The sequence below is a fragment of the Mytilus galloprovincialis genome, chromosome 4 (genome assembly GCF_965363235.1).
Source record: "Mytilus galloprovincialis chromosome 4, xbMytGall1.hap1.1, whole genome shotgun sequence".
In the NCBI taxonomy this organism is placed as follows: domain Eukaryota; kingdom Metazoa; phylum Mollusca; class Bivalvia; order Mytilida; family Mytilidae; genus Mytilus; species Mytilus galloprovincialis.
The window spans coordinates 3,224,909-3,249,178 of record NC_134841.1 but is presented as its reverse complement, the minus strand read 5'-3'; the positions used below and the strand labels follow the sequence as shown (position 1 = coordinate 3,249,178).

The following is a 24,270-nucleotide window of genomic DNA, read 5'->3' as shown; positions in this document are numbered from 1 at the left end:
GTGATTATGATTTGTGATATATTAAATTGCTATATTTGAACAATAAAGTTTGTACTTTAACAGGTTGCAAGTAAGCATTCACATCACTGCTATAGCAAATCATTTTAGTGGTGTTCTCCTTACGAAAGTTCCTATAAAGCCGGCGTCTATTAGCTCGTGACCTACTGTGCTAGGGTCACGAGATCAGCTCCTGATTTGTTCTGTGACACATTTAGAAGATAAATCATGCATATTAGTCTCCGGCAGTTCATTGGCTACAGTAAAACACAAATCAATCTCAATGAACATGTACAAAATTAGTGAACTTCTATAATTATTGCCAGGCACAATTATCAACTGTACCCTTGAGAACATTGAGGTACAGATAAGTTGAATGTGGCCTTGTAGTTTCAGAAAAGAAGACGTTCACAATTATAATACGCAAACATGAAAGAATCCTTCCATTCAATGTGATTCGATCGACGTTTTTGTACTGTATCAAACAACAAATTAAAGTTATATATATTTGCGTATTCCTTGTGTCGATGATAATTATAAATGCATGTATATATAATTATGTATAAAGTTGTACTTTAAAAATAAAAATATCTATCTATCTATATAAACGTATACAAAAAAGACAAAATCAAAAACCGACTGTTCATGCATGTTGGATCGTAAACCGTAAACAGTAAATTCTAAGCAAGAATATTATTAACATGATTTGGTTCCAGACACTAAGTTTCGACACTATTTATAAATTAGTTTTTCTGCCCGTCTGTTGTACCAATATCTTGTCTGAGTTGTATTAATTTGTAGCAACTTTTAATCAAATATGAGTGAAAATGTGCATGATGTTAACCACCATGTTCAGTGTCAGAAGTTCCAGAATGGTCAAGACAAAATTTGTTCACGGCTATCCAGTTTCACTAAAAATTAATACATAGGATTGACAGAAGATGACACCAATTTAAACTACACCTATAGATATGTTTTTTTTTCTGACACACGGGCATATCATATAAAGATACCAGAGGAACATTCAAACTCATAAGTCAAAAATAAACTTACAATGCCATGTCTAAAAAAGAAACAGACAAACAAAAGTACACAAAACACAACGCAGAAATACACGGAAAATGAAGTGATAGCAGGTGCTCCGGAAGGGTAAGATACCAGACGAGGGCGTACAATTAATAAACCAAGACATTTACAAGATTTTTATTGAAAACAATTAGTGTCGTTTCCCTTACATGAGAAATGTTTGCCGCCTTTAATTTCTTATTGTTATAATGATCAATCATGAATTGTTTTTGTGCTAATAAATTGTGGCTTCTGTACAGACAAAAACGACAGATACAGCTTTATTTTAATTTATCTCAAAAGGAGATGTTTTATTCTAATGGGAGAAAGGAGAACGGGGGTAGGAGAAAGGAGAAGAGGGGTAGGAGAAAGGAGAAGAGGGGTGGGAGAAGGGAGAAGGGTACCCCCCTGTCCTCCCCCTCTGATATGAATTTCTGTGCAAAATATTTATGAAATATTCAAAGTTTACATTGATCTTGTACAATGTAAAACCATGTTCAAAGCATACCGTTGTCTTGTAGATACAGAGGCAGCTAGATACTCTAAGGTTAGATAATTTTTACAGAGGATGACCTTGAGGTCACTCCGATGTATTGTTATCGCTTAAATTTCCGTCATTCATAAATAATAGTCAAATTAGTTTTGGGTTTTCAACACCAGTGAAAAAAGTGCATTTTCATACCTGCGATTTCTGTTCTCCGGTTGTACGATGTTTCAACAAAATATGGAATCATTTCAGTTGTTGATTTAGTGGTGAAAATTTGACTGAATTATATCTTAATAAATACGATTTTATATGTTTAATTGGTGTTTCAGAAAGAGGTCAGGTGCTCTTGTTCATTCATAAAATATCGTTCATTGTCATTCATAAATTTATCGTAAAATAAAAATCACTTGTCGTGTAAATGACCACCTGTAATCTAAAAATAGCGGTCTCACTAATAACGACAAGAAGAATTTTAGCGACAAGAAGCGTCAAGAACGGACAAGAAGAATAAATTCATATCCAGAAATCAACGCCACTTTGCTTATTTGAATATTATACTAAAGAAATCGGATATGGGCGACGGAAATTACATTAAAATGATAGGGAATTTTGAAAAAAATGTCTGTTTTAATTTAAATTTAAGTGATAGACAGGTTGCCGGGGCAGAAAATGAATATACACAACAATATACACCATTTAATCGAAACACAATGACTGTTGTTGCAAAAATACAGGTTCCTGAGCTATTTTAAAAATCGAAGCGAGAGGCTTTTAACATTGCAGTATAAAATACAGGCTAAAATGGCTGAAACGTCAAATTTGCAAACTTCGTGTTGAAAATTGGCTTACAAGGTCATTACAAAAACAGGTTGCCGGGGTGAAATATGAAACTTTAATTTCCAAAGAATAAGCAAGTCCAAACCTTGTATGTGTAGTCGTTGAACTCTAGGTTCCCACGTAAAATTAAAATGTCACTATTTCAAGAAGAATAAACTCACGAAAGCACGAAAAATTCACTAAATTCGCGTTCATTGTTTTGATTTTGACCGCCTGACAACTTTACGGAAATATCAAAGTGATTGTAAATAAGGACTCTGTGACGGGCAACTTATAATATCCGTGTTTTAAAGATTTTAATGATATCAAGCCTATCAAGCCAGTCCAGTTCAAAGTACTATCACGTGGTACAAGTCTCATTTACATATTATGAATATTAATTAGCAAAACCACTACTAATTTCTGGCTATGTAAGCGACAAGAAGACTATTAAGCGACATGAAAACTTCTCGTATCGCATGAGGATGACACATATCAAATGAACAATTATGTGTGGGACTTAGTTTTAAGAAATGATGTCAAAGTAACACTATGAAAATATTTTTAGTAAGCTTAAACAAGGATTTGTATACAAATCCTTGGCTTAAATATATATTTATTTTTTACATGTTTATGTCTTGTAAGTTATTTTATTTCTGTCCCATTTTTCAACATTAGCGTCTCGAAAGGTGAAATGTTTTAACTGAATGGTTCATTTAAATTAATTATGAAAATTGTTAAAATTAAATAAATAAAAGTAATTATTGCCCAGTTACAAACACTACCAGGGGATAATCCATAATTACCCCCAACTTTAGCCTGGTAAACTTGTTGTCAACTTGTGAAATATAAAACATATTAAAAATGATTTTCTGCTTAAGTCTTTTATTGATATAAAGTCAAAACCTTCTTGCTTTTCACTAGACAACAATGTCCTGTCAGGTTTAATTCTTATATATGTAGATGAAAAATAAAAGTCCCCAAAACATTAACATGGCAGCAATTGCTTTTACAGCCTTTAAGGCTTTGATTTTTTTTTACAGAAGAGTGTCCACCATGCACTTGCACTGCACTATAATAATAGTAGAATAGAATTATCATATACAAATAGATGAAAATTAGATATACATGCAATCGTTATATTAATAATATATATAACAACAAACCAGTGTATTCTCTACGACTATTATTATATAAGTATAATAGTCCAAGGTATACTGATTTCTTGCACTACAATATAATAGTTATTACGGTGAGGTTGAATTTCCTGTCATTTATTCATCATCCAAGCACGAACTTGTATCAGAAAAAAATATCTCTGTAAATTAACCCAAGTTTCAGGTATAGAGATGTGATCTGTTTCTGTGACATGTGCTTTTGACCATCCACAAGAACCTGCGGTCATCCGATGTTCAGTACTTCAGTACTTTGATTATTTCCATTTTAAGACTTGAAAAAGTCATATATTATGGAAATATCATATATTTAATTTATGAATAAAAAAATCAGAAAAATTAAATTCCCAAGTGATATGAGATATTTAAATGGAATACCGATATCTAGTATTTATTAAAACACTTAGTAGGTACTTTAAAACTGGTACGTATATTAACTACTAAATGTCGAGGTAACAACACTTTAAACTGTCACCATGCAGTGGAACAATACAGACGTAGAATGGAATAGGTGTTTATTAAAATATACAAGTTTGACTGTGATGTTCATAGATAATTAGTAAGCATTTGAAACATCATTTTAATGAACACAACGACTTATGGTTTTTTTTTTTTTTACAGAACGTCAGGCGGCAAATATATCATGCATGGCACATACACCATCGAATTTGTAGGATCAATAAAGTGTGCTTCTTAAAAACAAAAATGAGTGTATTTCATGGTTATTGCATAACATTTCACTCTTATCAACTTGGATGTAAAGTTCCACTTTAAGTTTTTTTTCTCAAAATCTCTTAGATAGTTTACACAAGAATCTGACAATGATACATAGACATCAAAGGAAAGCAAAATGAACAAGCTACATTTAACCATGATAGACAATTTAGATGTAATCTGTTTGCCTTTTTATTTTCTCGAATTCAATTCTATGTCCAACTTTTGGTGAAGAGACCGCACGCTCTGTTCAGAATTGTCTGCACAGATTTTTTATCGGCAAATATCCAATTTCAATGAACTTATTTGAGTAGGTCAGCTGAAATTTCTACCATGTGTTGTTTTGTGCATATAATACACTAAGTTAATCCTAGATTAAACCTTAAATTAATATAAAACATAATGTAGCATTTTGGTACGTCTAATCTCGGTATATAAGAGTTTAGTACGTGATTTAAACATACTGTAACTGGGATTAATTTGTATTATTGCACAGCCACAATAGTAAAATGGAAGACACGAATACAACACCTTAAATAGGAACTTGTTCACAAAATGTTGTTTATTTGCGGATACGAGATTACTTAGAAAAAAAATGACAAGTGAACTCAGGAAGAGTTAAAAATTACGTGATAAAGATTTGTGTTAATAATTCCATGAAGGGAACAAAATCGATATCATTGAAACGATATTGAAAAGTTAGCAATGTTTCAATCCTCCCTTGAAAGAATTCCTGGGAAAATAAGACGAGGATTTGTTTACCAATCTTCCGAAGACATTCTCCCCTCTTTAAGAAAAAGACATGATTCGCGCACCACTAAGGAAAAAGAAAAGATTCAGCGCCGAGTTGTTAGACATGATCTCTGTCCTCCTTTTAGGGAGGATCAAAGTCGGCCGGGAACACCAGTAGTGGGTACCAGGCTTGAACGATATGCAAGTGGTAAAGGTCGAAAAACACAAATACCATATGAAACCTCTGATATGTATGCTAATAATGGGATGTACAAGATGAAACAAAAGGGTTCGGCAACAAGTAGACGAGAAGGATCTGGAAAACTATTACTTTCTGCAAAGAGATGTCCTACTCCACTCCCGAACGAAAAACCGCTCACTAAATTATGTTGGAATCACCACAGAGGTATGTCTTATACAGTAATTAAGGTCACATCAATTGATTTCTGATTTCAGTTTATCACTAACTTTGAAAAAAAGGTTAAATTTCTTCAGCATTGCTGCATAAGTTAATATGATTATTATTTCCTAAACGACCATAGAGGTACAAAGAGTTCTTAATATTTCTTACACATACCCTGTTTAATCTCGTCATTAATAAAAAGTAAGGATTCTTGTCGGAGGTAATTTTGAATTTCAACTTTGTGAACAATCATTGGACTACTTTACAAGCATCGGTACGACAGTGTGTTTGATATGTTGTCGACAGTGTGCTTGGTAAGTTATAACAACAACAACAATATCAAGGACGCCCTTAAAGAGCAGTATAATTACAAACAATTTATTACAATGATTATTATTAATTCTTAATGATATACAAATGACAAAATATAGAATAAAGAAAATAAACAAAAAAGCAAAATTAAAACTGCAGATATTTATATATGTATATATTCAACATGTAAAAATGTCATTCAACTGTTTATGGATACCATTAGTGCCATAAAATTTAAATTTGGTTTATGAATGATTCACTGGGTCAGCAAATTGGCATCATTTACATTTTTTATCAACTTATCCCTCTCAGTCCAGAGACTGATCTATCTTCATTGTGCTTGTTATGTTGTCGACAGCGTGCTTGGTAAGTTGTCGACATAGTGCTTGATATGTTGTCGACAGTGTGCTTGGTAAGTTGTCTACATAGTGCTTGTTATGTTGTCGACACGTGCTTGGTAAGTTGTCTACATAGTGCTTGATATGGTGTTGACAGTGTGCTTGATATGTTGTCTACATATATATAGTGCTTGGTATGTTGTCGACAGTGTGCATGGTAAGTTGTCTACATAGTGCTTGTTATGTTGTCGACAGCGTGCTTGGTATGGTGTTGACAGTGTGCTTGATATGTTGTCTACATATATATAGTGCTTGGTATGTTGTCGACAGTGTGCATGGTAAGTTGTCTACATAGTGCTTGTTATGTTGTCGACATAGTGTCATTGTGCTTGGAACGCTGTCTACATGGTGCTTGGTATGTTGGTAAACATATGTCTTATCGATGAAGATTAGAAGAATCCTCTATCCAAATTTCAAACACATTCCATGAATGTTTGACAAAGATATTAATGCTGGAAAACATTTCCAACGCAGAATGTATGGAAACATTAACAGATAAAAAACGAAGTCCTTTTATCAGTAACACCCAGAAAAATTCCAGATTTTGATCTGTTTATCGGTATGAACCGCCGTCTTTTGTTCATGAAAAAAAATGATGTCCAAGTTTCGTAAAACTGCATGAAGAAAACCCTTAGACTTTATCGTTATTTAAAGTTCACGAAAAAAACCTAATTTTCCATTAATAATAAAAATATGTAAAAAATAAAATCACGAAAATACTTAACTCCGAGGAAAACTCAAAATGGGAAGTCCCTAATCAAATGGCAATATCAAAAGCTCCATCAAATGGATAACCACTGTCATATTCCTGACTTGGTACAGGCATTTTCTCATTGCTGATGTTATTACAAAGCCGGTAAAAAAAATTAAAAGGTCACAATTGGTAAGCTGATACGATCTTTTTTGTTTTTAAAGTTTTGTTTTTAAACCGACCCTTATCGTCAAGTTCTAGATATAAGTCCTAATCAAATGGTAAAATCAGAGCTCAAACACATCAAACGAATTGATAACAACTGTTATATTCCTGACATGGTACATGCATTTTCTAATTATGTTGGATTGAACCTGGTTTAATAGCTAGCTAAACCTCTTACTTGTATGACAGTTGCATAAAAACGGACAAAATTATATTTGCAATATACCTTAACATAATTTATTTTTGGTCATAAAAAGAAATGTGTCCAAGTTTGTAAAATTCTATATTGTTTTGTTACAGTTATTGATGTAAAAATTGTACAAAACTAACTATTTAAAAGTAGCACGATCTCCTTTTGCACAAAACTGGTTAGTAAACTAAAGTGTTTTAAAACACAAAAAAAATATTATTTTCTTGTCAACTTATGGCACCCGCTGATTTTTTACCATAATATCCATCTTGTCTGTTTTCAGAATTAGTAGAAGAGGACGATTCGGATGATGACATAATAATAAACGAAATGTTGGATATCCGCAGACAACATGAACGTCATTTTACAGCATCTACCGTTCACATTAATAAAAACAATTTTGACGTTACACTGTCTGATTTAGAAAATGACGCAAGTCACAAGCCTCATGATCCAGTGCAGCTGACGCAAAAAGTATTACAGACGATGAGAAGTGACAATGTCAATAAAAACCAAAGAATTGTACAGTGGTTAATGGACTGTGAAGAAAAGAGCAAGTTCACGGGTTCACAACTTCCGTCACATTTACCGGATATTATGATAAATGCTCGACATGTTACTTCCGCCTCGCCTAGTATGGTAAAAAGGATTTAGTGAATAGTTTTACAACGGAGTAATTATTTGGTTAATCTTGCTACAGTCCTGTACTATTTGATCGTCGTTCACTTATAATGGGTAACATTTATTGTTCATCCAAGTACTAAGGGAGCAACCATCTGACTTAAAGGGGGAGAGGGGTTAATATTTTGTTTTTTTTTTTCAAAACTTTCAATCCAATTTTTTTTAAATATTTTTAAACAATAGAAGGTATGGGGGAAATCTGGAATTTAGAATAAATATTTTTGTCATCTGCTTGACCAGATTATTTTTTTTTTTTCGTCAAATTGGAAAACCATAACCCACACCCACCCCCTTGAAGTTAAATGGCTGTCCCCTATTGAACTACAAGAAGAAGTTTGTGTTTTGCTGCAGATTAGACATTGCCAGCCAGTTGTAAGAACTTTTTATGATCTTGAGTCCGTGAGATATTGTTTTCAATAACGTCTAGAACTGCAATGTCATTCTAAAACAAAATCCAGTGGATACAAGAAGAGTTTTAAAATGACTATGATATAATAAATATAAAAAGTTGATATTCCAAAACAGTCAGAAAACTGTATGCGATAACAAATGATATAATATTCTCTTTATGTCCCTCTTTGTCATACACGTCCTCCCTTTATTTTGAGGGCATTTGACTTTCCTGGTGAAGGCCACAGTAAATCCAGAAAAACACTGCGAGTACAAAACATTTATTACATGTAGGTGTTATTTTTTTTTTTTAATTTAGATTCCAATGCATTAAAACAATACTAATTCAATTTGGTTACCAAATATATAAAATGGCGTTATACATTTTTAGCTATATAATATGTACTGCCATAAAGACGGTAAGTACATGACATATATACTAAGAGACTACAAGCCGTTGTTCCTACTTCGTAAATGATATCAATTTCCGCAGTGAAGACTCGGTGTGTTCGGAATAAGCGTCACACAGTAGCTTTCATGTCTGATCTGTATTCAAGTATTGAATACTTCTTTATGTCAATTCATTGGGTGTACAAGCGTTGACCGAAGTACATTTTGTATGAAGCTCTAACGCGCTTCAGTCTTAAAATGTACGCACAATCAACGCTTTTACAACCTTATGAAATTACTAAAAGAAGCATTCAATACTTGTATTTACCTTTTTTTTTCTATGATCACGAAAACACGATTACAATTAAGTTATTCATTTATTTACCTGTGCACTTTATTGTGGAAATGTGTGTCATCATCAATGTTACAATTCATTTCGAAATGAATGATAATTTCAGAATGACTCGAGATTGATGTTAGCCAATCAAATAAAGTATTACAATAAAACATGCATCCAATGTAATTATTTTTGTTGGATGTATTTCTATTTGTATCCATCAAGTGAATTAAGCCTTTTTCAACTGATCGTTAAAATTTGTTCTCATTTTGAACTGTTACACACCTGTCTCATGTTAGGGGAGGTTTGTGCGTCCGCTACATGTAACAAGTTGAACCCCGCAACATTCGAATGTACATGTCCCAATTCATCAACCAGTCTGTATTTCAGTGAGTAGCATATAAAACAACGATCTCAACCTATTGCGTATAATAAGTTTAAACAATGATCTCAACCTATTACTAAAAAGTAAAATCACAAAAATCTTGAATTCCGAGGAAAATTCAAAGCGGAAAGTCCCTAATCAAGTTGCAAAATCAAATGATAAAACATCAAACGAACGGACAACAACTGTCATATTCCTGAATTTGTATAGGTTTTTTCAAATGTAGAAAATGGTGGATTAATTAGTTATCAAAGGTACCAGGATTATAAATTAATACGCCAGACGCGCATTTCGTCTACATAAGACTCATCAGTGACGCTCAGATCAAAATATTTAAAAAGCCAAACAAATACAAAGTTGAAGAACATTGAGAACCCGAAATTCCAAAAAGTTATGCCAAATACGGCTAAGGTAATCTACTCCTGGGGGTAAGAAAATCCTTAGTTTTTCGAAAAATTCAAAGTTTTGTAAACAGGAAATTTATAAAATAGGGGTACAGCAGTCATCATTGTGTCACAGTCAACCTCAATTAGAACAGAAACATACACTTATTTAAAAAAGAAGCACAAAGAATATCTATCAAATTTAAAAACAACACTCATTGCTTACTTGTATATGTATTTTAAATCAACACATAAAGGATTGAAATATTTGAAGTGCCCTGGCTGCATTCACATAAACTCTAGTGTAGTGTCGAGTGTTTGACGTCAGAATGTGAACGTCACACAGGAAGAAATAAAGAATAATTTTTGTCGTTCAAAGTATCTTATTTAAGCAAAATGTAAAAACATTCAAAAGAGTAATACACGGTTGAATGTCTACAACAACAATACATGAAAAACGATTATCAATCTAATAGTAATCGCAGTCACAATATTAAATGTAGTCTAAATTCGAATTAGAACTATTTAGTTGTATGTCTATCAAGTCTATAATCCTTTGTTTTCTGAACCTTATATATCAAACAGTAACTTTAAATGAATATTAAAAGTATAAAGACGTCATCATAATGCAGTCTGTGAAGTATTACCTGCAAAGCAGCTTGGGACAACTTTATTTTTGGATTTTCATTTATTTCTATACCATTATATCATTCATATCCGTCCTTGGACGTTGTTCGTGTTGCTCAAAATTTATTTTTCTGTAGTGTATTATGAATCGATCGGCTTTTCGTCGTTTTTCATGGTGTTGTGTTTGTTTTATTCCATATATCGTTTTGATTTCTCATCCCCTTGTTCTTTTCTCAGTTTATTTCAAACTGAAAATTAATTAAATATATATCTTCTTCGTTCAGATTCTGTTAAAGCATTATCTGTTTAATAATTATCATGATAGGCCACTCTAAAAGTAAAACATTATAACAGTCTTTGTAAACAAATTTAGTATAATCGTAAGATAACATACATTCAATACAAAAATAATTCATTGTAAAAAAAAGCTTGTCCTTCATTTCTTTTGTGGCGAATACTTCAAAAGTGAAATAGTTATCTAACCTGACGAAGTCCTGTCTTTGACATGAATATCAATAATGTTGTCATTTTTATAAATTTCCTGTTTACAAAACTTTGAATTTTTCGAAAAAAAAGAACTTTCTTATCCCGAGCATAGATTACCTTAGCCGTATTTGGCACAACTTTTTAGAATTTTGGATCCACAATGCTTTTCAACTTTGTACTAGTTTGGCTTTATAAATATTTTGATATGAGCGTCACTGATGAGTCGTATGTAGACGAAAAGCGCGTCTGGCGTACTAAATTATAATCCTGGTATCTTTGATAACTATTTGGATGTGCTAAATTTAATACATTTAATTTGATATCGCTAAAAATATCGAATACTACAACAAACTTTATCAGTCGCCAACATCCAAGTTCTCTGAAAAAAGCGTACATACAAACAAAGACAAACGAACAATACGTGGTCAGTCTTACCTGACTTATGTTTCATACTATAGGGAGAGATAATTAAAAACACACACCAAAATCTTAAGAATTTGTAAAATGTGTTTTACGCCATTTCAGCAATATGTATTTGTTTTGTGTCATTATGGAGCAATCTTGTTCGACACCTTACCGACTTTCCGTTAATCGCAGTACACCGTATCCTATTTACCAACTTGTTTGTTTTTCCTTTTATTCAACAGTTGTCTTCAGATTCAACCAGCTATGTACTTTTATTGAATGCATTTATGTCATCAGCTTGAAGTATCAGTAATAAGAGAATTGAAAATATATACATTTACATCCTTGTCTATCTGGAATAGGATATTTGAAATTCTCTTATGATTATGTCCTGTTAATTATGCTTACATGCAGAGATATTAATTGTATCACACTGTACAGATACGAAAAAGTGATACAAGCATGCTTTTATTTAGTTAGCTTAACCAGCATCATGAGACGTTAATATGACATTTCCATTGGCTATTTGTCGGGTCATTGATTACTTTCAAAGATTGGGATCACGGTAGTACGTATTTGTCAATATCAATGATTTGGTGCATGTAGTACGTATGTGTCTTCATCAATGATTAGATTCACGTTGTACGTATGTGTAGTCATCAATGCTTAGATTCATGTAGTATGTATGTGTCGTCATCAATGATTGGTTTGATGTACGTATGTGTCTTCATCAATGATTGGTCGGAGGTGCTAATGGAGGTATATCACGTATAGCGGTTTCATAACTTGGAGGAGGCGGTAATGAATCACCTGCAACAAACAAAAAGTCATATTAAATGTAGTGTGAACTTTATGAATGTTAAGTGGGAATGTTTTTTACCTTAACAAATGTACAATTTCAATACTAAGACCAATAGTTATCAAAGGTACAAGGATTATAATTTAGTTCTCAGAGAATCCTTAGTGTTTTCAAAAAAATGAAAGTTTTATTAACAGGAAATTTATAAAAATGACCACATTATCGATATTGTTTTTACTATTTTTCTGTCTTTAAAGTAATAACACAAAGTCACATTACATCCAAAAGTAAATTATTTTGACATGTTCGCTATTATTCTTTCTGATATCATTGTTAGATATTGAAGAACCATTTACAGTGGTTATGATTATAGAGAAGTATGGTGTTATTTGCTGGTGTTTTATGTTGTTTTATTGATGTAATACATGGTTTTTGATTAATTTTTTTTTAAAGATCAATAAATATTTCGTAGAAAACCGACGACGTAAAATGTTATTTCGAAGCTATAGACATTGATTTATCAAAGTGCTTGTAAGCACTGAATGGTAAAGATTGCTTCAATTTATCAGTGGGAAGCAAAATCAAATATTGCATTGGTTGTAGTTGATTTAACAGCAATTTTAGACAAAGGAAGATAACTCCAATGGGTTGACTTTAACCATTATATCATTTATCATTTTAAATCAGATATTCGAAGATTTCTGCACCTTGCAAAGGTTATGTAATTTTCTTGACAAGTGAGACTTCATTTGTGCCTTGAATATGTGAACATATATTAGTTTAAACTTATTAATTTATAGTGGATTGGGAAACAAGTTTTGCAACTTATATTAATCCCTTTCCACTTTGCGGGTGAGAGTGCTGCCTTGTAGCGGCATTAGCCTACTCTTTTTCGAAATCTACAAGGGTTTCTTTAACGTGCAAGAGATATGGCTCTCTTAACACGGGTCAGCCATTTATCGTCCCCTTCCGACGGACTATCATCGTTTCCTCAAGACCATACTCGCAGATGGTGTCAAGGGAGAGCCGAAAATTGAGTTCCTGAAATTTTCATCCGAAACGGGAATCGAACCAGGAACCTTTGTGTTAGTAGTCCGATGCACTACCCACAATACCACGGCTCTCTTTATATTACTTTGTTAAATTTCTTGAAATGTTCATGGATATGATCTATAGAATGTTATGATCAATGCAGTATATTTTGTGTATTAAAAAAGTAGTGATCAGCCTTGGAACATTTAGATATCAAGTCAGTTCCATAAGGCTTTGGTTACATTGCATGCAATCTTTACCTTAAAAAGTCTGTTCCTAAATTTAGAAATAGAAATAGAAATGAACAAAACGATCATTAAAACGGGAAAACATTTTATAACTGATGACATCATTGCGGATCTACTGTCAAATATTTTTCTTGCAATACAATCATCTGCATTATGTCAGAGCTATATGTGAAATGTTTATCCATTGACCTATTTGCAATAAAGTTGAATTCAAAAAATATATAAGTGTGTGCTTTAATCTGTGAAAGTATCAATAGTTGTATAAAATAATGTAAAATATACATAAATGATACCTTGTAATGTATGGTAATCTGGTGGGGGTGCAGAAGGCTCTGGCATTAAAGTCGACGTGCGAGTCTGTACCGGCTCTTCAGACACTGGATTCATTCCTGTTGTTTCCAACGAATCATCTTGGTAACTCTCACCTCTCACATTTAAAACAGAAGGTGTACAACAACCCACCAAGGCTGCATAACACAGCCCACATGGCTTACATATATCTTCACAATCACAGTCACACGATGGACAATTTGTACAGTCAAAACATTCACAAGTGAAACAAGTACATACAGCCTCGCCAATACATGCCAAGCCTACTTCTCTTCTAGATCTGAGACGCGACTTTATACAGCAGAACATACCAAATGCACAAACAATAAAGACAACAACTCCAGCTACTGTATAACCTATGTTGTTGCTTGTGGTTGTGTTATATTTTTTATCTGAAATTGAAAGCAGATAAACCAGGTCGACTACCGGTTTAAAAAAGAATAAAATAACGAGCTCTATCTGAAATTTAATACTGAAAGTGCTTTATAAAATGTCAAAATCAAAAGCTCAGAAAAATGTCACGCATGGAAACCTGCTTTCAGTTCCTGATGTGCTGCAGGCATTTTATTACGTAGAATATGGTGGTAATACCTGGTTTTAGAGATTGCTAAAGCAATATATTGCATGCCAGTCGCATTATATTCCATTATATATATTGGTTATATAAATGTGTTTTTGCAAAACAAACATACGTAATAGGTAAAAAGCGTAAAAAATTAGGGTACTACAGTCAACATTGTAATGTAATATTAGTCGCAATAAAAACAAATAACTGTTTCAACACAGAAACATAAAATTGCAAGCAGAGAAAGTACATAAGCGGAAATGAAAGACAATACTTCCAAAGTATAAAGTACAGCACAATAACAGAAACTAAGTTGACAATAAAGATGAAAATAAAAATAACAGGCATACCTATGTTACTTCTGGTTGATCGAGTCTTTTCATCTAAAAGAAGAGAGGCCTTGTTGACTAACAATTAGAACATGCACTTTTAAGTAGAATTGTTGGGATTTGTTTACAATTTGCTAAAAATATTTTCTTGTCTGTAATTCAAAAGTTTTCGGGACTAATTCAATGTTTACTGTACCTTATGTTGTATCAGATGTGGATACTTTAAAAATTTCAAAGATCGTTTTACAGAACATACAATCTAACTGTCTTTTATCTTGCAATAGTATTAAAACATTTAACTTTACTACACTTTTCGCAAGTATTCCACAATCCAAACAAAAAGACAAATTGAAAGAGCTGGTACTGCTTTGTTTCATAAAAAAGAATAGCTAACGTAAATACAAGTATCTTGTCCTAGGGAGGGATAAATTCTACTTTATAAAGGATCAAACAAAAAAATCACCGAAACTGACATTATTAAAATGCTTGTTTCTTGATTGACATCATATCTGTTTCGTTCGGAGAACGTGTTTTTGAACAGACTGTCGGCATTCCAATGGGAACCGATTGTGTCCCTCTTCTTGCCGACTTGGTTCTTTATCATTATGAGGCTGACTTCATACAGGAACTTCTTAGAAATAAAGATAAGAAGTTAGCAATATCCTATAACTCTACTTTCCGCTATATAGACGATGTTTTTTCACTAAATAATTCATAATTTGGTGATTATGCTGAACGCTTATATCCCATCGAACTAGAGATAAAGGATACAACAGATACAGTTAAGTCGGCCTCATATCTTGACTTACATCTAGAAATTGACAATGAGGGTCGGTTTAAAACAAAACTTTACGACAAAAGAGATGATATCAGCTTTCCAATTGTGAACTTTCCATTTCAAAGTAGCAACATTCAAGCAGCACTTGCATACGGGTATATATCTCCCATTTGATATGTTACCATGCTTGCATTTCCTACCATGAATTTCTTGATAGGGGGTTGGTGCTCACACGGAAGCTATTAAACCATGAGTTTCAAATGGTGAAGTTGAAATCATCCCTTCGTAAATTTTATGGACGCCATCACGAGTTGGTTAAATGTTATGAAATAAACATTTATCAAATGATATCGGATATGTTCCCAATGTTGTTACTACATTCCCCTTTCCTTTCATGAATGTGGGTGTATTAAATGGGCATTCTAAACCAAATACAAAATTACGCTGAAACAAATATAAATATGTTTATTTCGATGTAACTTTGTCGGTTTTGTTAACAATATGTTCCCATTCAAAAGTGGACCAAATTCTGAAGAATTTGTAAGCTTTTTCAAGCTGCAAACAGTGTTAAATAACATTTTTGATGGATTATTATGTATATATAGTTATTTATTGAAAAGTGGTTACAGTCTATCACATTTACATCACTTTCAGTCAGTATTTAAACATTTTGTAGATTTGGATAGCATGAGAGAGAAAAATAAAGGTACACCAACTCACCCAATTGAATGTTATTGCAGTCTTCTCATTGTCATGCTAAAAGAAATATTTTTCTGTAGCGCCTTTATTCTATATTAATTACCTCTAAAACGAAATGCTGTGACTTTGATGATAAGGTAAGGTTTTGGTATTGGTTCTCTATACCCATGTGGTAGCAGAATGGAAATGGTTAACATGTACGCCTGCTTTACGCAGGTTTTCTCAATATATCTGTCGTGTCCCGTGTAATACTGCAGTAGATTAAAACAAATGAATAACAATAGCCAAAATCAGGGCTCGAAATCTACTCACAGAGAAATCTTCTATGCAATAATTCCTAGTATGTAAAATATTTCTAAAAGGCCGAGCTAACTATTAAACGTTTAAAAGATAGAAAAAAGATGAACCTACAGATAAAAATTTACAAATTATATAGACAATTTTAGAGATTAAGCAAACAAATCCCCCTATAAACCAGGAAATGAAATTGGAAGCGTTATAAGAGTTACAATGATTTCAACTGAAGCGTTGTCGTCGTTTCGAAAGTATCAAGTCATCCAGTAAATGTCGTGCTAATTAGTGTCACAAACAACATTTATCTTAACTATATCAAGTTAATCCTTGTCTCGAATAGCATAACAGCTCACAAATCGCAACGTTAAGTTCACGGTATGAACATGATGAAAAACAACTTTAATTGTTCTATTCCTTTCCTATAAGACATTATACGGTATATTACAAAATATAAAATTAAGAAGATGAGGTATGGTTGCCAATGACACCACCGTCCTCATAGGACTAAATGACACAGAATTTTAAAACTATAGGCCCCCGTACGGTCTCAAAACTTTAAATAACACTTCCCGGCGAAATGTGTTATCCAAAGGTCCGAAATATCGTGAGCCTAAATCCATCAATTGGAAATACAATTTTAAAATACAGGTGGATTCAGTCAGGATAATGACAGGCAATGGGCGAAGCGTAAGCAAGAAGACGTAGATGCTCATTCAGAATGGATTACGGCTGTGAGGTCGTTGATTCAAATCAGAATTAAGAAACTGAATGGATCTATCAATATCCATGCTACGTCAATCTTTAAAGACCCAAATGTTACAAAACACGTGTCCTACCTCCATGAAAAATATATTGTTGTCTCCGTAGATAAATCCATAAACAAAATCTTTTTTGTATGTAAAACTCATTACATAAACTGCTTGATAAATGAATTAGGTCTATTAGGTATTGAGAATTCACTCGGAAACTCAACATATACCCTCATGACACTTTCACAAGAGAAAATCCTGGATAATCATAGGTATGTTCTATGTTCCTTTGGAATTTCAACCAAGGATAAAAAAAAACTGGATCTTCCATCACTGTATTGGATACATAAACTACGTAAGTGTCCTTACAAACAACAGGATATTGGTATGTCTTCCAAGTGTTCCACAAAACCTCCCTCTTAATTATCAACATCTGTTTTATCAGCGATCAAAGCCGGGTTTCGAAGTTATTGTGAAACTGCCTATTCTAGAGATGGCGTTAATCAGATGTGGATATAGAAAATACCAAAGATCTTTTATGGACTTTATATTGTTCATGCTATCTAAGACTTTTTCATCTTACAATAGTATTGAAACATTTGACTTTTCTAGACTTTACAAAAATAATATCCTCATTTCAAACTGAAAATCCAAATTGAAAGAGTTGGCATTGCTTTGTTTAATTTAAAAAAAATGACCAACGTAAATCCAGTATCTTGTCTTAAGGAGGGATAAATCCTACCTTTTAAAGGATCACATTGATTCAAACAAAAAATTCTCTGAAACTGATATTATCAAGATGCTTGATTTTGTTTTTATTGACAACATGTTTGTTTCGTTTGGAAGACTCGATTTAACAGACTGTCGGCATTCCAATGGGAACCAATTGTGCCCCTCATCTTGCCGACTTGTTTCTTTGTCATTATGAGGCTGACTTCATACAGGAACTTGGTAGAATGAAAAATAAGAAGTAAGAAAAATCCTTTAACTTTACTTTCCGCTATATAGATGATGTTCTCTCACTAAATAATTCAAAATTTGGTGACTATATTGAACGCATCTATCCCATCGAACTAGAGATACAGAACACAACAGATACAGTTAAGAATGCCTCATATCTTGACTTACATTTAGAAATTGACGATGAGAGTCGGTTAAAAGCAAAATTTTACGACAAACGAGTTATTTCAGCTTTCAAATCGGGTAATTTCCATTTCTATGTAGTAACATTCCAGCAGCGGCTGCATACGGAGTATATCTCCAAACTGATAAGATATTCCCGGGATTGTATTTCCTATCATGATTTCCTTGATGTTCACAAGAAAGCTATTACATCAAGAATTTTAAAAGGTGAAGGTGAAATCATCCATTCGTAAATTTTAGTTGGTTGACCGTTATGGAATAACCGTTTCACAGATGCTATCGGATATGTTTTTTACGTTGTAACTACAATCCCCTTCCCTTTTCATGAATGTGACCTACCGAATAAGACTGTTTACCGGGATTGTAATAACACGATCAACACGACGGATGCCACATGTGAAGCAGGATCTGATTACCCTTCCAGAGCACCTAAGATCCCCCCGTTTTTGATGGGGTTCGTGTTGCTCAGTTTTCGGTTTTCTATGTTTCATGTGTACTGTTATTTGTCTGTTTGTCTTTTTCATTTTTGGACATGGCGTTGTCATTTTATTTTCAATTTATGAGTTTTACAGTTCCTCTAGTATCTTTCGCCCCTCTTCTTTAAAAGATTCCAAGATATCAAATGTAAAACAATTTAAACTATAGAAAACTATGGTCCAAAACAATTGCAGCATCATATAGATGAATATCATCTTAATCGGAAGGACAATATCGTCCATCTCCCGAATGTGATTCAGTTTCATCCATTTTGATTTACTCCCCGTATCATTTTTTTATATTTGCAAGACAATATCATCCCCTTTTTTTACATTCCGGATGTTTTGTCCGTTCCGCAACGTAAAAGTTTAAATACTAATTGCACCTCGCAGATTGACAAAAATGGCGGATCGTCAAATTTCAATGTTTTCATTTATTAATCGGGGGAAGGGAATTCGGGTTGCACATACGATCCTCGGTCTCCGACTTGGATAACGTTCATATCAAAACTAATTAAAAAAGGTGATGCAATACTAATCCTTCTTTTTGTGACCCCACTAATAGTAAAAAAATGGTTAAAAATATTAAAACAAAAAATAAAACTGCTCTTACCCATTGTGATTTACTCCCCGTCTCATTTTTTACTTGCAAGATAATATCACCTACTGAATATGGTAAATCATATACCAATGACTCAAAGCAGACTGTATATGATCTATGCTCACTACTCTCTCCGCCAGTAAAACTAAAATCACATAGTTTAGGAGAAGTTTGTCCATGCCACGATAAATTATAAAATGTACTCTCTGTAAGTCGTCTGACGTATTGGTCACAATAATGAGACTCAAACTGTACTGAAATAGTAAGATAACTGATTGATAGGTTAGATTGTTTATTCGACACGCAAGTGATTTTAACTAAAAAAATAAATTTCATTTGAAAAAAAGACTAACCTTACAAGAGCTACATGACCAAAAGGGACATAACAAAATAGCCAAAAAAATACAACTTCCTTGGACCCTTATTTTCCTAACATTTATTAACGGAGAATTCAGGAAACGTTTGTTAGAAAAAAGGTCAGTACCGAACACTGCAGAACATATAACATATCTATCAGGCTAGGGTGCCGGCCTAGTGCTAGTATATGAATGTTAGTATCGAACACTGCATAACTTATCGTCGCTGGGCTTCTAAAATGTCGTATATGACTTTTTTGGCTAAAAATACTTTTTGACACCAATGGTCTGGGCGGGAGGAAATCTTTAGTATCACAAAATAGCATACAGTTAGACCAATCAAAATGTGTGAAATAAGACATATTACAAAATTGCCAATGTCAGTTGTTTGTAAAGTTTGCTTCCAAAATGTTGTATGAAAACTTGAAAATCGTTGTAGAATGGCTTTGGGAAACAAATAATTGTACATTTCTTTATTTTTGTGAAAATAATTTAAGTTCTTGGATGATCCAGAAATGTCAACGTTTTTATTTCACTGCTATTTACAAAAATGTTCAAGTTCACATACGACATTTTGGAAGCATGCATTTTGCCAAAATTTTCAAAGCCTGTTTGTAAGAAAAAAATTTCTTGAAAAATTTGTAATATACAACATTTTAGAAGCCCAGCGACGTTATGGTATATCAAGTAATTAAGAGATATAGGAAGATGTGGTGTGAGTTCCAACGAGACAACTCTCCATCCAAATAACAATTTAAAAAGGTAAGCCATTATAGGTCAAGGTACGGCCTTCAACACGGAGCCTTGGCTCACACCGAACAACAAGCTATAAAGGGCCCCAAAATTACTAGTATAAAACCAATCAAACGGGAAAACCAACGGTCTAATCTATATAAAATAAAAAAAAACGAGAAACGAGAAACACGTAGAAATTACATAAATAAATGACAACTACTGAACATCAGATTCCTGACTTAGAACAGGTACAAATTAAGAACACACAAGCAGGGGTACTGGCCTAGTGCTTGTTTATGAATACAAGTACTACATTTGTAGTACCTAACCCTAGTTAGGTTATGATACATATCAAGAAATCAAGAACACACAAACAGGGGTACTGGACTATAAACCACCATGTGATTGTATTGTGATCCTGAACATCTTAATTTGGATGACCGTTATGGAATATCTGTATTGCAGATGTCTATGGATATGTTTAAATTTTCGTAGGTATTCTCCCGTGAAAATTTTCTCCGATTGTGACATATCCGAATATGAATAAGCCGGTTAAGCCGGTTATTAATAATGACTTATGGCGGTTACTAGAAGCGGAGAAGAATATGTACTCGTTAGGAACACATGATATTAGGAATATGTTTTAAAATTGTCATATAAGTAGGAGGTTTGGTCAGGTTCAATCCACCATCTTAAAATGTCCTGTACCAAGTCAGGAATATGGTAGTTGTTATCAGAAAGTTCATTTCTATGTATGCTTGAGTTCGTTTTTGTTTTAATTTTTTTATCAATTAATCTAACACATGTACAAAATCACTGTTTGCTGTCATTTGTCACCGATCATTAAGATGAAAATTATAACTACATTCGTAACGTTTATCAAAATATTTTATGTAGACTCAGTTTTACATAACCGACATTGATAATATAATATCTGTGTGAATATGTAGCCAAAAATAAAGCATCACAGTAACTATGCATGGGTCACTAAACTAGTAACTATCTGAGTAAACTTACAATTAATTGAATACAATCCGTAACAACTGTCCATGAAGAGGTACATCATAAAAATTAATACTAGATTTGGCTCTGTGATAAAATGCATTCTGAAAAAAATGTATGACGAATATTAATACAAATCATGCAAAGCTCTGATTCCTTTCACGGATTTAGTTTTACTTTTTGGACCTTTTTGATTATAGCTCTTCATCTTTTTTGTAAAGAGAGCCTTGGCTCAAATACAAATGTAGTACTTGTATTCATATACAAGCACTAGGCCAGTACCCCTGCTTGTGTGTTCTTAATTTGCACCTGTTCTAAGTCAGGAATATGATGTTTAGTAGTTGTCATTTGTTTATGTAATTTATACGTGTTTCTCGTTTCTCGTTTTTTTTTATTTTATATAGATTAGACCGTTGGTTTTCCCGTTTGAGTGGTTTTATACTAGTAATTTGGGGCCCTTTAAAGCTTGTTGTTCGGTGTGAGCCAAGGCTCTTTCTTGTTTACTTTTTTGTTTACTTTTGAATGACCTTTTTGATTATAGCTCTTCATCATAGAGGTTTAGCTAGCTATAAAACCAGGTTCAATCCACCATTTTCTACATTTGAAAATGCCTGTACCAAGTCAGGAATATGACAGTTCTTGTCCATTCGTTTTTGATGCGTTTTGTTATTTGATTTTGCCATGTGATTATGGACTTTCCGAATTGATTTTCCTCTGTGTTCAGTATTTTTGTGATTTTACTTTTTATTAGCTTTGGATTTCAAATTTTTTGGCCACGAGCATCACTGAAGAGAATGTATTGTGGAAATGCGCATCTGGTGTAGGAAAATTAGTACCGGTAATGTTATCAATAGTACATGTGTCATGACGTATACCGGTATTTACTGAAGGTGTTTCTAGCATTTTTTTTTAACCTTGGTTACAGTTACTTCAACAGAAACTAGACAAAACCAGATGATCCGCAGGGCGCAGCTTTATACAACCGCAGAGCTGAATTGTTTTACATTGTCATTTCGGGGTCTTTCATAGCTGACTATGTGGTGTGATATTTGCTCATTGTTGAAGGCTGTACGGATACCTATACTTGTTAGTTTCTGTGTCATTTGGTCTCTTGTGGAGAATTGTCTCCTTAGCATTGCCACAATCATACCACATTGACTTTTTTATATATATATTCAGAATTACTTTTGAATGATTTCTTCAGTTTTAAAACAGCTAGTTTCAAAAACAAGTATCTTTGGGATATCGAGGTGATACCAAAGTATTGAACAATTTTGATTATATCACCCTCGAGGAATAACAATCAGAGACACAAGCTATTGTGTTGGTAGTTTTAAAAAGAAATGGAACAACTTTTACTACACCAAATTATTATTTAGTTTGTAATCATTTTTACAAAACAATTATATTACAGTGAATAATAATAGATCTCGACTCGTTTCGTACCCTTTAATTGTTCAGATCCCCGTATTTGAATCTTGATGAATATTTATCTAATATGCAATGATACTGCAGGGGCGGATCCAGCAATTTTCAAAAGGGGGCGAACCCTAAATCAAGATGTGGAGAGTTCCAACCATAACGTGCCAGCATTTACTTTTAAAAATGATCGTCAGAAAAAAAAGGCGGTTCCAACCCCCGGAATCCTCACTTTGATCCGCCAGTATACTGCATCCCCTTATTCATAAATTTACATGTTTGATCGAACGTATTTGAAATAGAATTGTTTTATTTGTAAATACTGTTAATTTTATAGAATTATCTATAATATTATTACGTCATGTCGACTTCCTGTTTGGCGTGTTTACTAAATAATTAAGATACTACCTTTCTTACTAGTACTGAGTACTCATTCAAGAACGCGAAGTCCTTCTGTTTTCCTCCATTTTGTTGAATCAATAGTTTAAGATGTTACACATATTTGTAATATTCAACAGCATTATTAGAGCGAGGAAACGGAATTTAGTATTTGTGCATATATGATCACAGGGACTTATGATGACCTAAAAATAGATCTATATATTGATCGGGGTTTTAGAATAGCATTATAATATATTTACATTTAAATGATTCACAACTAAAATAAATTCGTTTGGGTTCTATCAATCTTTGAACATAAATTATTGAAAACCAATTTTTCATAACTTATAGGTTATCTAATTTCTAAAGAGATTAAAGTAGAGTTAATCCATGTAAATACCACACAATTCACTCAAATGCAAATGACAAAATTAGTCCTTTGCCCATGATGAACCCCTTCTATATTCAAATATGTAGAGTAAAGTTATTTAAAAACTTATTCATTCTAAAATTTTCCTTATATTTCCTAATTACCTATTACCTAATGGGCTACTGTTTGACTACTTAAAGGAAACTTCTAAAAAAAAGTTGGAGTTATATTTGTTAATTGATAAAAAAATAGTATTCAAAAATTAACAACGAAATTAAAAAATTTTAAGTTCCATTTTTTCCAAATATATAGATTTCTACGTCAACTGAGACAAAAATTGTAAATAGAGATATATTTTTTTGTATACAAATGTTAAACAAACAACGGAAATAGTAAACTAACAAAGATACTTGACTCCGAGGAAAATTCAAAACGCAAAGTCCATTATAGTTAAATGGCAAACTAATAGTCAAATATCAAACCAATGATATCAACTGTCAAATTCCTGATAAGGTACAGGTAGAAGCATTTTCTTAGGTAGAAAATAATAAAATTACAAAATACTGTTATCTGAGGAAAATTCAAAAAAGAAAGTCCTTAAAATGGGAGATTAAATCTTGTTTCAAAGATAGATAAACCACTAACTTATATGAAGACAATAATATGTGAATCGAT

At 32.9% G+C, this 24,270-nt stretch overlaps 2 protein-coding genes across 3 annotated transcripts; one reads left to right on the top strand and one right to left on the bottom strand.

The window, feature by feature from the left end:
• The first annotated feature begins 4,691 nt into the window (after positions 1–4,691).
• Positions 4,692–8,398, top strand: LOC143071130 (uncharacterized). Its single transcript, XM_076245254.1, has 2 exons — positions 4,692–5,392; positions 7,489–8,398. The coding sequence occupies exons 1-2, from the start codon at positions 4,960–4,962 to the stop codon at positions 7,857–7,859; spliced, it is 804 nt and encodes a 267-aa protein (XP_076101369.1). The 5' UTR covers positions 4,692–4,959; the 3' UTR covers positions 7,860–8,398.
• A 184-nt stretch (positions 8,399–8,582) lies between these two features.
• LOC143071128 (uncharacterized) lies at positions 8,583–23,406 on the bottom strand. 2 transcript variants are annotated; one of them, XM_076245252.1, is made up of 7 exons: positions 23,253–23,406; positions 21,441–21,529; positions 19,345–19,586; positions 16,173–16,320; positions 14,614–14,646; positions 13,662–14,090; positions 8,583–12,099 (listed from the first exon to the last, which is right to left on the bottom strand). In XM_076245252.1, exons 2-7 carry the CDS (start codon positions 21,526–21,528, stop codon positions 12,020–12,022), a joined length of 1,020 nt encoding a protein of 339 aa, XP_076101367.1. In that variant the 5' UTR covers position 21,529; positions 23,253–23,406; the 3' UTR covers positions 8,583–12,019. The 2 variants fall into 2 exon arrangements, with proteins under 2 accessions (XP_076101367.1, XP_076101368.1); XM_076245253.1 differs by lacking the exon at positions 14,614–14,646.
• Between the last annotated feature and the right edge of the window lie 864 nt (positions 23,407–24,270).

Excerpts from the sequence above, each read along its gene's own strand:
- LOC143071128 (XM_076245252.1), bottom strand. The coding sequence starts at position 21,528 with ATGCATTTTATCACAGAGCCAAATCTAGTATTAATTTTTATGATGTAC. Across the intron at positions 16,321-19,344 it reads CGGGGAGTAAATCACAATGG|TATTACACGGGACACGACAG; the intron begins GTAAGAGCAGTT and ends AATCTACTGCAG. Across the intron at positions 14,091-14,613 it reads ATCAACCAGAAGTAACATAG|ATAAAAAATATAACACAACC; the intron begins GTATGCCTGTTA and ends TTTCAATTTCAG.
- LOC143071130 (XM_076245254.1), top strand. The coding sequence starts at position 4,960 with ATGTTTCAATCCTCCCTTGAAAGAATTCCTGGGAAAATAAGACGAGGA. Across the intron at positions 5,393-7,488 it reads ATGTTGGAATCACCACAGAG|AATTAGTAGAAGAGGACGAT; the intron begins GTATGTCTTATA and ends GTCTGTTTTCAG.